General features: G+C 38.9%; 1 protein-coding gene across 1 annotated transcript in view; it reads right to left on the reverse strand.

The window, feature by feature from the left end:
• The window catches only part of LOC127447611 (retinal dehydrogenase 2-like), a 32,312-nt gene extending 22,623 nt beyond the window's left edge, over nt 1-9,689 (reverse strand). Inside the window, exons 1-3 of the mRNA XM_051709583.1 lie at nt 9,518-9,689; nt 983-1,087; nt 388-528 (exon numbers count right to left, since the gene is read on the reverse strand). Of these exons, the coding sequence (XP_051565543.1) occupies nt 388-528; nt 983-1,087; nt 9,518-9,634 (363 nt within the window). The 5' untranslated portion in view covers nt 9,635-9,689. The remainder of the gene's footprint in view (nt 1-387; nt 529-982; nt 1,088-9,517) is intronic.
• Between the last annotated feature and the right edge of the window lie 2,911 nt (nt 9,690-12,600).

A 12,600-nucleotide genomic window follows, 5' to 3' on the forward strand; every position in this document is an offset into this window, starting at 1 on the left:
TTGTCACGTGTTTTAAATGTAATACATTTACATTACAATATTTATTAATTGAAATATTAGTTTTCCCAAACAATTTTTTTATATTATTGTATGTTACTTTTTCCATTTGTATTGTTTAATGAATAATTTTGTGGTCCTTAATTGTTTTACTTTTTACATTTTCCTGAAAAGCCTATAACAGAATATTTAATGCAGGCTTATATTTAAAGAGAGGCGTAGAATTTGTTTTGGTGGATGTGATGGTGGTTTAGTGACAAGTTCCATTGTGACAACTTGCTCTATATAGTGTGACAGTATGCCCTGCTATATTCAGCAGCATATCCCATATATGCTTCCGATCTACAATGACAAAAGTGTTGGATGGTTACAACACAGCGAAGCACTCACAGCAAGATAGGCACTGTCTCTTTCCACCAGGTCAGCCAGTTTGAACAAGAGCTTCCCACGTTCAGATGCATCCATCCTCCTCCATACTGAACCCAAAGAGAAGGCCAGACGTGCAGCCTGCACAGCTTTCTCCACATCAGCCTAAAAGAAAGGGGATCAGAGGGAATGAACAGAGAGGGAAAGAAACAAGAGGAGAGGGGAGAGCTCTTAATTATATAACCTTATCCTGCAAACAGGTGTTTGTCCACCTCTGGGACAAATGAAATCCATCTATTCCGGATGAGTCTCAATGACTTCCCCAGTTGCACGTTCAGGGGGCCGCTGTTTCCTCTATCCATTCTGGGCTTCCACACTCTCTGCCTGATTTACAGAGAGGAACTACAGCCTCTAGCTTGCTTAACCACATTAGACTAAACTACAGCCACATCCCCCCACCCCCCATTCATGCCGATTTAAGACTGACAGTGAGATGCACAATAGCGGTGCTGTACAACTAAATGTTGTCCAGCAGAGCAGTTGTGCCAAACCTATTTCTGGGAATTTGATCGTATACCAATACACACTCATTTGCTGCATGCTAAGAAAACATACACACCTTATCTGCTTCCTGGACGTCACAGATCTTTTCCCCCGTAGCTGGGTTGAATGTGGGGAACACCTTACTGCTCACAGAATCATGCCATTCGTTATTAATAAAAATCTGCAGAGAGAGAAGAGAAAGATACTTTTTAGTTTTTGCAATGGTGAGGCCTTTTCAAAGAAAAAAGGCAAGAGTTTGTCAAAAAAGAAAAGTTTGTTTAACAAAACAAGACAACTGTAAGTGTGACAAGTCAGCATTTTAATTCAGAACGTGTCCATAAACTTTGAGTCTTTAGACTTCTAAAGAGTTGCAGTGAGTTTGTTTAAATTCACGGTGAAACACACAAATAGGAGAGAGTGTCTTTCTCCCTCTGCGTGTTTCATGGTTGTGGTATGACTGTGAGAGGAATCTCTGGGAACTGTGTGCTATTGCAGGGCTGCCCAGTATCACTCGCTTGGGAGTGATCCAGAAACCAGACAGAAAGAGGTGGGGGAAAAGGGAAAGGAGAGATAAATCCCTATCAGACACACAACACACAGAGATGCACACACATACACACACAAACATGAGTGCATATGGACAAGCACAAATTCACACAAACACTGAGAAACACAGACAACGTTTAACAACATCACTGCTCATTTACGAGATCATAAAACACGTGCCGCACTCTGGCTCTGGTGATGCGTTAAAAGAAGCGGTCCGTAAAACAACTGCCTCAGATTCCAAAAGAAGGATTTCAAGCTCGACAAAAAAGAAAGGACACATAACCACAAATTTTGTTTTCAAAAGGACACAAAGTACATGTGTTGCAATGAGCAGTGCCAAATAAGATGTTTAATGAGTGTGATTTCAATATTTAATTGAAGACTTACGGAAGACTTAAAAGGACAGTTTTCCAAAAATGAAAATTCTATCATAATTTTTTCACCCTCGTGTTGTTCTGTTTGGCAGAATTTTAGTCTTAGTTACCATTTCCTTTTATATTGTATTGAAAAAAAGATGCAATTAAAATGAATGGTGACTAAAACTGTCAGGCCCTAACATTCTGCCTAACATGGGACAAACTTTTGGGCTCATCCTGGATTGGAGTGTGAGTAAATGATGACTTACATTTTTTGGGTGAACTCTCTTTAACAGATACTGCTTATACCTTGCACATCAAAGGACATGTTTGGTTCTTGCAAGCTCTTGATTTAAAAAAAAAAAAAAAAAAAAAAAAAAAAGATAGGTGTTATGCAAGCATCAGCTGTACTCTTGTACTCTTCCAGTCATCTGTGTATAGTGGACAACGTTTGGTTCAAAGAAAGCTCAAAGCAGGGTTCAAATGTGCTGCTGCCCTGGGCCTCCTCTAACTCTTGAACATGTTTACTAATGTAAACTTACAGGCTTAAGTAGAATTTAATTGGCTGTAAACTGCGAGGAATGTTTACTTTAGGACAGGTATAAAATGGCAGTTGACATGGAGGCGGTTCGAACCCTATTCTCTGCCTCAGTCACTCCCAATCTTTGTCTGTCTCTCCCCTAAAATCTGCATGAATAAATCACTCCTGAACAGGGTGTAGGTATCAGTCTGTACCATGCTGATTCCTCTCCTATACATTTGCATTAGCCTCCCTTCCCACCTCCTCTTCTATTTCTTCCTCTCCTCCTCCCTCTGTCCTTACAGGCCTCTTGCATTTAGGGCTGCCACCTTTAATCTGACTCTCATTTGGAGCACTTCATAAAAGTGTCAGTGGCCTCGTCGAGCCGAGGGCCCGTTACAAAAACAGAAAGCCCCGTAGAGGAGCGAATTAGTTTTAAAATTTATAGAGGTCACTGTAGTGGAATGCCTTAAATCAGGGGTAGACTGTGACAGGCCAGTAGGCTGGGGAAGAATGCAGACGGTGGGTAGCTTTATGCTCTTCGTAACCCCACACTTACGGCACCCCGGAATGGAGGAGAGGGGAATGCTGGGTGAGCGGTGGACTGGGCCACCATCTAAATCACTACAAAAAAAGGACAACCATTAGAGGCCATTTGGCCCAGTCTTTCCTGAGCTCTGGGGGCTCTCGGACTTTTGTCTCTTCCCATTGAGAAAGTTGATAAAGAGTGACAGGCCGGCACTGTAAATCAACTCTCAAGGTTTCTTTATACTTTGGCTTTGATTATAGAATAGGGATAAGAACGCAAGTGCAAAAGTGCAAAAATTCATATTGATCACTGTTTCTTTGCGGTGCCCCTGCTGGAGGCTTCGTTTCAGGCAGAGTGGTATGAAAAGCTTAAAAACAAAAAGAAAAGAACAACTTCAGTTTGCATGAAAACTGTCTAGCTATGACAACTAGATTTTGTTTAAGTCAGCGGGGGGCTAGAAAGTTTATCATTCTCTAAACAAAACAGCCAGTTGGTGCAGTACACAAACAGAAAGAGAATGCCTCTGCGGACCGTTGCCAGCTCATCCTACGCTAACACATTTTACTACAGGCTGTTACGAAAGTGGACAGAGCATGGATAGGTTGGGGTTGTATGTGCAGCCTGCAACACAAGACAGCTGCAAACATTTAGAATCACCTCATGTTTTTTATTCGAGCTGTCAGTCTCTCGGTGCTGACTGCGCTCGTCTGCAAAGCTAATTAGATGGTGAGATATGCAGCGCCTATCATAAACACACTGTGGAAGAGGGACCCACAGCGCACGATGACAGCATCACTATGCTTCTCCTTATTGCTGAGATGTTTATCAACAGCATTACTTCACACAGGAAAGGGGGTTATCACCCACAAAAGCAAGAGGTCGACTTCGTTCCTCTGCAAATGCTCGAACTAGATGGGCCTTTTTTGGGCTGACTTGAATGACTCTAGCAGTTGTACAATGCTGATCCGTTTCTCATCTGCACCAGTGAGCTCTCTGGAGGCTTCGCACAACTGCAGGAGGAAGCGGAGCAGGGACGGAGGATGCCAGAGCTCACGCTACAGCCGGTGAAACATCTGTTTGGCCGCCAGCACCTTCTAATGGCTCAGACGCATGAGAGATATTTAATGGCAAACATTTCTTGGCCATTGTTAAAATGACTCGTTTTTATATGTGTGTGTTCTTTATCTGTGTTTTCTCAAGATAGGCCAGGATTACAGAGCCAGACAGATCCTAAAAGGGCACCTGCAGTCTTGGTCTCAGTCTGCACAGGAAGTTTCATATCCTTTTTCTAGAGCAGCTCACTTTTATTCTGAAAATGGGTTCAATACAAGTTAAGCTCAAACTGACAGCATTTATTGCATAATGTTGATTTACACACACACAAAAAAAAAAATAATAATTAATTTGGACTTGGACTCTTTTTCTTAAAAAAACAAAACAAACTAAAATCTGGGTTACAGTGAGGCACTTACAATGGAAGTGAATGGGGCCAATCCGTAAATGTTAAAATATTCAATGTTTTAAAAGTATAGCCACAAGACGTAAACAATGTGCATGTTAACATGATTTTAGAGTGATTAAATCGCTTAGTAACCTTTTCTGTGTAAAGTTCCATTAAATTTTACAACTTCGTTGCCATGACGTCATAACTGTGTAAATCAGTTAAAATGACAGTAAAAACAACGATTTAAACAACTTTACAGCTCAAATAATACATAAATTTTAACAGAAGAATTACTGTTAGTGCTTTTAAAAAATTACAGACTTCCCATTTCTGCCTTTAAACCTTCCAAAATTTGGCCCCATTCACTTCCATTGTAAGTAGATCACTGTAACCTCGATTTTTACTTTAAAAAAAGAAGGGAAAAAAAGAGTCACGGTAATTTTTTGTGGTAATAAAAATTATACCACAAATGCTTTTGATTGAGCTTAACTTGTATTAAACCTGGAATATTCCTTTAACATGTTGATAATTACTAGTATTACAGGAGAAGAGGGAGTTAATACATCTTTTCTACCTCCCTTGCAATTACCACAGCAGAGATATGAAATTTCACAACAACATATATTAACCTACAGTATATGTGCACAGGGACACCCTTACTATCAAACTTAGTTAGTATTACAAAGTAAAAGAAATCAGCACATGGGTATGGACTAGGATCAGGCCACTGCGAGATGCGGAGCAATGCCAAGGCCAGTTGTGATCTAATTAACGTGTATAACATGTATGCTGGACCAAGCTGAGCTACAATCGCATTACCTAGTTCTGTTAGTACGAAAAAAGGCCTTTACGTGACATTTTAGAAGGACAAATTATTGTTTAAATCAGACTGCAATCGAAATTTTAAAGTTCATGTAAACATACTGAATGACACCATTAGACATAATAATAAATGTTTGTGTGATATTTGTCAGCATATTTGTGCTTACTTTAAAACAGTTAGAAGTAATGAGCATAATACGGCTAATCATATAGAGACAAATAGAGCTTTTTGTCCCTGGGGATAGAGAAAAACAGTGAAAAGGACAAAGATAACCAATGAAGGAGATGTGAAGAAAAGAGCGAGCGAAAGAGGTGGAAAGAAGAGTCCTCACTGTGCTGCTAAACATAAATCAAGACTCACAGTGTATGCTCTACTTTGGGTGCTGTTTGATGTGCAGAAATGGTGGGTTTTGAAGTAAAAAACTCCAGAGGTATGGGACAGGCTCTCGTAAGCCAGGGCCACTGACCCTAACAGTGAGACAGGGCCATATATTACATCCCGCTGGACAGCTTTTAGAGCAGAAACCCCCAACTCCCATCTGTACTATCTCACGCACTGACGGATTGATGGGTCCTACCTCATTCACTCAGGCTGTCTCCCAGATTAGTTTACAGAAGTCTTCATTTCAGCACACACTACTGTCTTGGCTGGACGATACTGTCTCTGTCCCAATGAGATTCTCAGTATAAAACTCACTTTCCCTACCAATTCTGTTATAAAATCACACCACAAATATTACATCATAGATATTTAGCCACATTCAATCGAAAAGCCAGAATTCTATGCCATGATCACTAATATGTGGATTACACCAGCATCAGAAATTAAGTTGGGCTCAGGGCAAAAATGCCACCAAAAATGACCCCAAAATTAAAATTCTGGGGCAAAAATGCCGTCGTAATGAAATCTTCTGTTTTTTTTTTGTTTGTTTTTTTATTCGTTTTTTTTTTTATTCTTAATTGTAACATCGAATGTAGTTCTTAATATTCTATTATAGTCTTAGTTATACATTTTATTATGGGATAAAATATTAGTTGATGTTTAATTCTTAGGGTAAGCGGTAATAAATCTTAATGTTGAAAATCTGTAATTAATGAATTGATTGAATTGAAGTATTTGACATAAAGGTAAAAAAGTTGCTCCTGAAAATCTAATCCTGGGGCAAAAAATTGCCTCCTAATGTAAAAGTTAATTTCTGACACTGAATAACACTACAGTTTATCAGCTAAACAATTAAATGATCAAGTCTTTAATATATAGGGCCTTTTTACTGCAAGACAGACAGTAAATAACATTGGTGCTGTTGTGGTTATAAATCACTTTACATTTAAATTGACCAACTTTGAGACATATCAGTGACTGAAAACCACATTTAATCCAAATCTGTAATTATCAGTCGCAGGGCACCGCACAAGGGAAAGCAAGAGAGTAATAGCTTGTCTCCAGTTTCTTTGCTTATTCCAGGTTTTAGTCTCAAGAGTCTGCTTCACGTATGTGTTATAACTGAATAGTGTGAGCACATCATCACCCTGCCTGCTGGAATCCAACACCTATCTTTCAGAAAGACTCCTGGGTCCCAATCAATTTCACTGATACACACACACACACCTATCAACATAACCTTTTCCATTTTTTCCTCTTCCATCTTAGAAGAAAAAGAAAGGAGAAAGCATCAATAACCAGCCATCACTTTAGACAAATTTATGGCTTCCTTAGTGCCATTATCAGCCCAGTGGGCCAGCAGACAGAGAGAGACCTTCAGCAGACTAGCTCTCCCGTGACCGGTCAAACACATGCCCTTTACACTCACTCTGCCCTCTCAAGCAGCCGGTATGTTAGGAGATTCTGTAAGCCTATAACTTTTATTGTGCTCTTAACTCAGGTGTCTGTAATAACACACCAATCAATAAGACTTTGACAAATATTGGTAAACGATAAGTTGACGCTCAATCGTAAAAGTTCAATGGCAGAGCAAAGGGAAGATAAATTCCATATTGCTGTGTTTAATCTCAAGTCCGTAACACACACACACACACACGCACACACACACTAGTACAGGTGTAATGACAGTCACATAATGAGTACAAACGTGAGTGTGTATCAGTAGGGTGAAAAGTGACTGGGGAGGACAAAGGCTGTGTGTTGGCAATCATAACTCATTTTACTGTGCAAGGAACAATCGAACTAACAATCCAGGTTATTCACATTTGGCATGTGCAAAAAATAAATAAAAAATAAATAAATAAAATGCAGTATAATATAAATTCATGTGATATAATCCAATCCAATGAAGTACTCCAATTGTACAGAGTCAGATACAAAGTTAAATTTTATAGAGTGCTAATATTATGACAAAATAATGCATTCTTGAATAAGACTAACATTTGTAATAATTGCTGTAGAATCTGAATTGATAGCCACAACCTTTTCCTTTCCTTGCTTGAAATAAATTGCACTGCTATAAATGCCAGAACTGAATAGGAGACATGAAGAAGGTTACTTAGTATTTATAAAACTGGTTGACAGCAATAGAGAAATTAGATGTTAGGTATGCCCATTAATGTTATTTCCATAACTCAGCGCCTCTGGCATTGAGCACTGCTCATTAACAGCAGAGAAAGTACGATTTAAGAAGTCTCCAAGGAGTCCAACTAAAATGGTTTAACCCAGACTTGCACAAATAATAAAAAACTTGGCCCTGCACTGACTTCATTTGAAAGAAAAGTATTGATTTGGCATATTTGAACCCTTGCATCAGGGCCTGTACTGTGCTGCACCAGGCACATACAATCAAAATTGCATGGGGTGGGGGTGTGGATGTAGAGAGAGAGGGAGATGGAGAAGTGTGTGAAGGGAGTTCACCCCCCCCCCCACACACACACACCCATACAACTAGCACACACTGGATAATTCAAATTCCTAAGGATGAATACATCTTTCTCACACTCTCATCTGCTTTTGAAAGAAGGTATTAGGTTAAAAGTAGAGAAAGAGCAGGAGATGCAGGGCGTTTATGTCACAGGTGTCTCCCGCTCTTGCTCTGAGTGAACTTTGCTCTCGTTAGCAGAGTGATTATTGCCCTATACTGCTTCTTGCCGGCTTTATCCTCTCATCTCACAGTAATAAAACTACTTTCAAAACAGGCAGAATTAAAGGTGATCTAACCAACAAAACAAAGGTTGGAAAAGATTTTATGGGATGAATCAGCACTTCTTGGTTAATTTAAGCCAGGACAATACAGTTAGTGGTGACTACATTAAAATCACATACAATAGTCATGTAGGTTATTGTCTTATGAAAAGCCCTAAATCAGTCTAAACAAGAAAGCACAAACTTTGATGTGCTGACATTTTTTTGTTATTTCTCCTTTTATCATTATTGGATGCTTGTTATAGCATAGGCTACCCCCTGCAATTTTCAAGCGTGATCCAAATTTCTAATGTACTCAATCCATAAAAAATAATAAAACAGTTTTGAATTGGATCCCTGAGCACGTGCTTTTGATTCAAGGGGTCCTTGAACTTCTGCAAATATTGTCATTGAATGTTGTTGGAGGGATCGCAGTAATGAACATAAGAATATCCAGACATATCTGGATATGAAACGCGTGTTAATGCAAGTTGCAAATGAGGCCCAAAATATAAATCAGAACAGACAAAACAATACATATTTTCGATGCTAGATTTAAGATGTGATGACGTCTCTTTATTACGAGTGAAGACTCGTAAGAAACAATCACAACTAAAATGCTGAACGAGTTAGGAGATGAAATGCCTACATCAAATAGCCTAATAATAAGGTCGTCAAACCCGTGAAAGCCATAACTAGCCTATTACCAAATTAACAGGCCGAAAAGAATAATATAAAATTTAAATGCAAACTCACTTGACAATATGTCATTTTTGAGAAGTTTCAAGAGCGATGCACTTCTGTTCAAGAAAACAGGTAGCATAGCCTATCATTACTTTCATAGGCTACTCTTTGCGATATGCATAAATTCAGTATCCTTTATTATCTTTGTAAAGGTTAGAATATTTTTTTATCTATTTTTTTTTTTTTTTATCGCTTATACCACATAATTAGACTCTGATCCATAACAAAGACCAGGCGATAGCCAAAACTACAAAAGCGAAACAATAGTCTACACGCATTACCAAATAGCCTCTATCTATGCATATAAGCATCTAATTCCGTCATCATGTGCCGTAGGCTACTCAAGAGCTTATTTTTTACACGAATAGCCTACTGGCAGTATGTTGTGGCTGTAACACGTTGCGTTTCTTCAAGAAAGTTTTGTAAGCGCACGCAGTCATAACAAATATGCGCGAGGTAATCGAAGTTTGCATTTCCCGTTAAGAACATTTGAAAAGTCTCATAAAGTCTCACAAACCTTGGTGTACTTGATCTCAGGATTGGGTTCCGGTGAGGGCATCAGATGAAGAGATGCCATGAGCGCAGCCGGGTCGCTCTTCACCTCTGCTGGCAGTTCAACTTTACTGGAGGTCATTGCGTCTCTTGAAGATGCCGGTTGGGGTTTTTTCTGCTGATTTGTGATTTCTGCTTTCAATCCTTCCTGTGTTTATAACCAGGTGTCAGCCCTGGTCCATTTTTATTGGGCAGAGAATAGGGACGTCCTCCTAATATAATTAAAACGGAGCATTTACATAAACTCTCTCTCTCTCTCTCTCTCTCTCTCTCTCTCTCTCTCTCTCTCTCTCTCTCTCTCTCTCTCTCTCTCTTTCTCTCTCTTTCTCTCTTTCTCTCTTTCTCTCTCTCTTTCTCTCTCTTTCTCTCTCTTTCTCTCTTTCTCTCTTTCTCTCTCTCTTTCTCTCTCTCTCTCTCTCTCTCTTTCTCTCTCTCTTTCTCTCTCTTTCTATCTCTCTCTCTCTCTCTCTCTCTCTCTCTCTCTCTCTTTCTCTCTTTCTCTCTCTCTTTCTCTCTCTCTCTTTCTCTCTCTCTCTCTCTTTCTTTCTTTCTCTCTCTCTTTCTCTCTCTCTCTCTTTCTCTCTCTCTCTCTCTCTCTCTCTCTCTCTCTCTCTCTCTCTCTCTTTCTTTCTTTCTCTCTCTCTTTCTCTCTCTCTCTCTCTCTCTCTCTCTCTCTCTCTCTCTCTCTCTCTCTCTCTCTCTCTCTCTCTCTCTCTTTCTCTCTCTCTCTTTCTCTCTCTCTCTCTCTCTCACCATACTGAGTGGGGAGATGCCACCCACTCTCCAGAAAACATCACTGTTATCAGGAAGAATTTCAACTGGCGGGCATTAGTGAGTTATGAGGGGTTTTTCTATTTAACAACAAATTTCTCATACTCAATAGAACATTATCAACTAATAACACACGTTGCTTCGTATTATCATTAGCTAAACAGGGAGAATTACAGCCGTGAATTCGCTTGTTATTTGACTTTTTTAGAGTTTAGAAACGTGTTGAGAGAATAATTGTAGGCCGTGAAAAAATATTTAAACCAAGCTTAAAGAAGGTATTTGGCAAAATAATGCATTGTCTATGTTAAATGGGAGGTAACGCAGGCCTATACGACACACCAGTCTGGTGGTCTGCTGGACTGTTCTTGATACTTATATTCAAGGCATTATTGGGTTGAATTGCAATAATTATCAACAAAATGTGTATTTTGCAAACAGGTTTGACTGACTGTAATAGTAGCCTACTATATTAAAAAATAACCAGTGCTTCTCTCCATTGGGGTGCTCAAAGTTTCACACGAACATTAAAGTTTTGGCATTGCCCCTCACAGATTCTCATATGACATAGATATCACCCGTCAGGATGCTATTCAACTACATCAAGCGATCACAGGTTATGCCCTCGTCTTCCCTCCTGGAGTGCCAGGACTCAGTTAGCATTTACCTTAGAATATCCAATAAACATTAAAGACATAAGGGCTTTTAACACTCCGAAAGAGTTTGCGGTTTAAAGGATTAGCCAACACAGATATTCACACTTCCACTGTGTAACTGGTGGATAAGGATTACAAGAAAAACTTCTACGAGTACGGCGTAGATAAATAAAACAAATAATCGCACGAACACTTCCACTTTGTGATGGAGAAATCTCTGAGGAGATAAATCTGAGAAGTTTGAGGAGTGATTATATCACAATTGATCTCTCTACAGGTGGAGGGATCACAAACTCCAGATAAATGCAGTGCGTCAAAATGACTGAAACTGTGTTTGAGTTGTCTGTGGAATCGTTTCATTAAATGTTCACTGGATCTCAATCCTTTTATTTAAGGTGTTTTGCGCCCTTTTCCTATAATGTAATCTACTGTAAATAATAATAATAATAATAAAGTCGACTATTATGAACCATTCGCGAAAAATACAATAATAATAATAGATTAATTAAAATAATAATAAGTACATTTAAGAACGTATTTTAATATGCTTACCTGCACTCTAAAACATTTATTTAGGTGCCCTGGACAGCTATACAAATATGTGTATGCAAAGAGAAGAATTTCCATACACAAATCCCATACACACATCATGCACACGTAAATAGGCTACAGACTTTACCATACTTAAATATTTTAAAAGAATCATCTTTGGCCTTCCTGCGTGATAGCAGTTATCATGTGTGGCGTGTGAAGGGCCGAGGGGCTGTTAAGATGATGAAGGGGACGGGGTGTTATAATTTGTTAGAACCCATTGGGGTGCTTTTTCTCCATCAGCACATCCCCCGCCCCGCTATTTCACAGCACCGACAGTGTCTGCCTCACATCAAAGACGACACCCCAGAACAAGTGACAGTGATTAATGCAAGCAAAACATTACGGCTACCATCGCTTCTTCTGTTCACAGTCTGTACTGTGTGGAGAGTCATCATGGGATGGCACCACTGACCCTCTTTGATTTGGACCTTTTCAAAGAGCTCTCTCTGGTGGACAGATGCACGCAGTACTGCCATTAATTCATCTGAGACTACTGTCGTGTCCATCAGCACACGTTTAAATTTCTTATAGATTATTAATTTTTTTGTAGCCTAAATACTAAAACATGTCACTAGGGAGGGTGCTTTATTTACATTGGGTATTTTGATTTACTGACACATATTTCTTTTTTCTCTGTTAGGTTTGAACAAACATTTGTTTTTATTTTTAAATCTTTAACCTTAGCACTTTACATAAATTAATTTTTCCTTTCAAATTATACAATATGTAGGTGGTTGGATACATTTCATTATTTTTATTTTTTTATTATTTTTATTTTTTAAATAGAGTACAACCTAATGGTGCAGTATTGACGTTGGAAGCACTGCACATTTACAACTTATTTCCCATTTCATTAATTACAGAAACCACTTATAAACACATATGTCAGTCAATTCATCATCAGTTGCTGGGAATCCAGGTCCTGTTTAGAAATAATAATAACAACCATATATCAACATTTTGTTTGTTAATTATTTATGAATATATGCAGTACTTACCTGAGTACTTACATTTATTTAGTAATTGTAAC

Source organism: Myxocyprinus asiaticus, chromosome 1 (genome assembly GCF_019703515.2).
Source record: "Myxocyprinus asiaticus isolate MX2 ecotype Aquarium Trade chromosome 1, UBuf_Myxa_2, whole genome shotgun sequence".
NCBI classification, from domain to species: Eukaryota; Metazoa; Chordata; class Actinopteri; order Cypriniformes; family Catostomidae; genus Myxocyprinus; species Myxocyprinus asiaticus.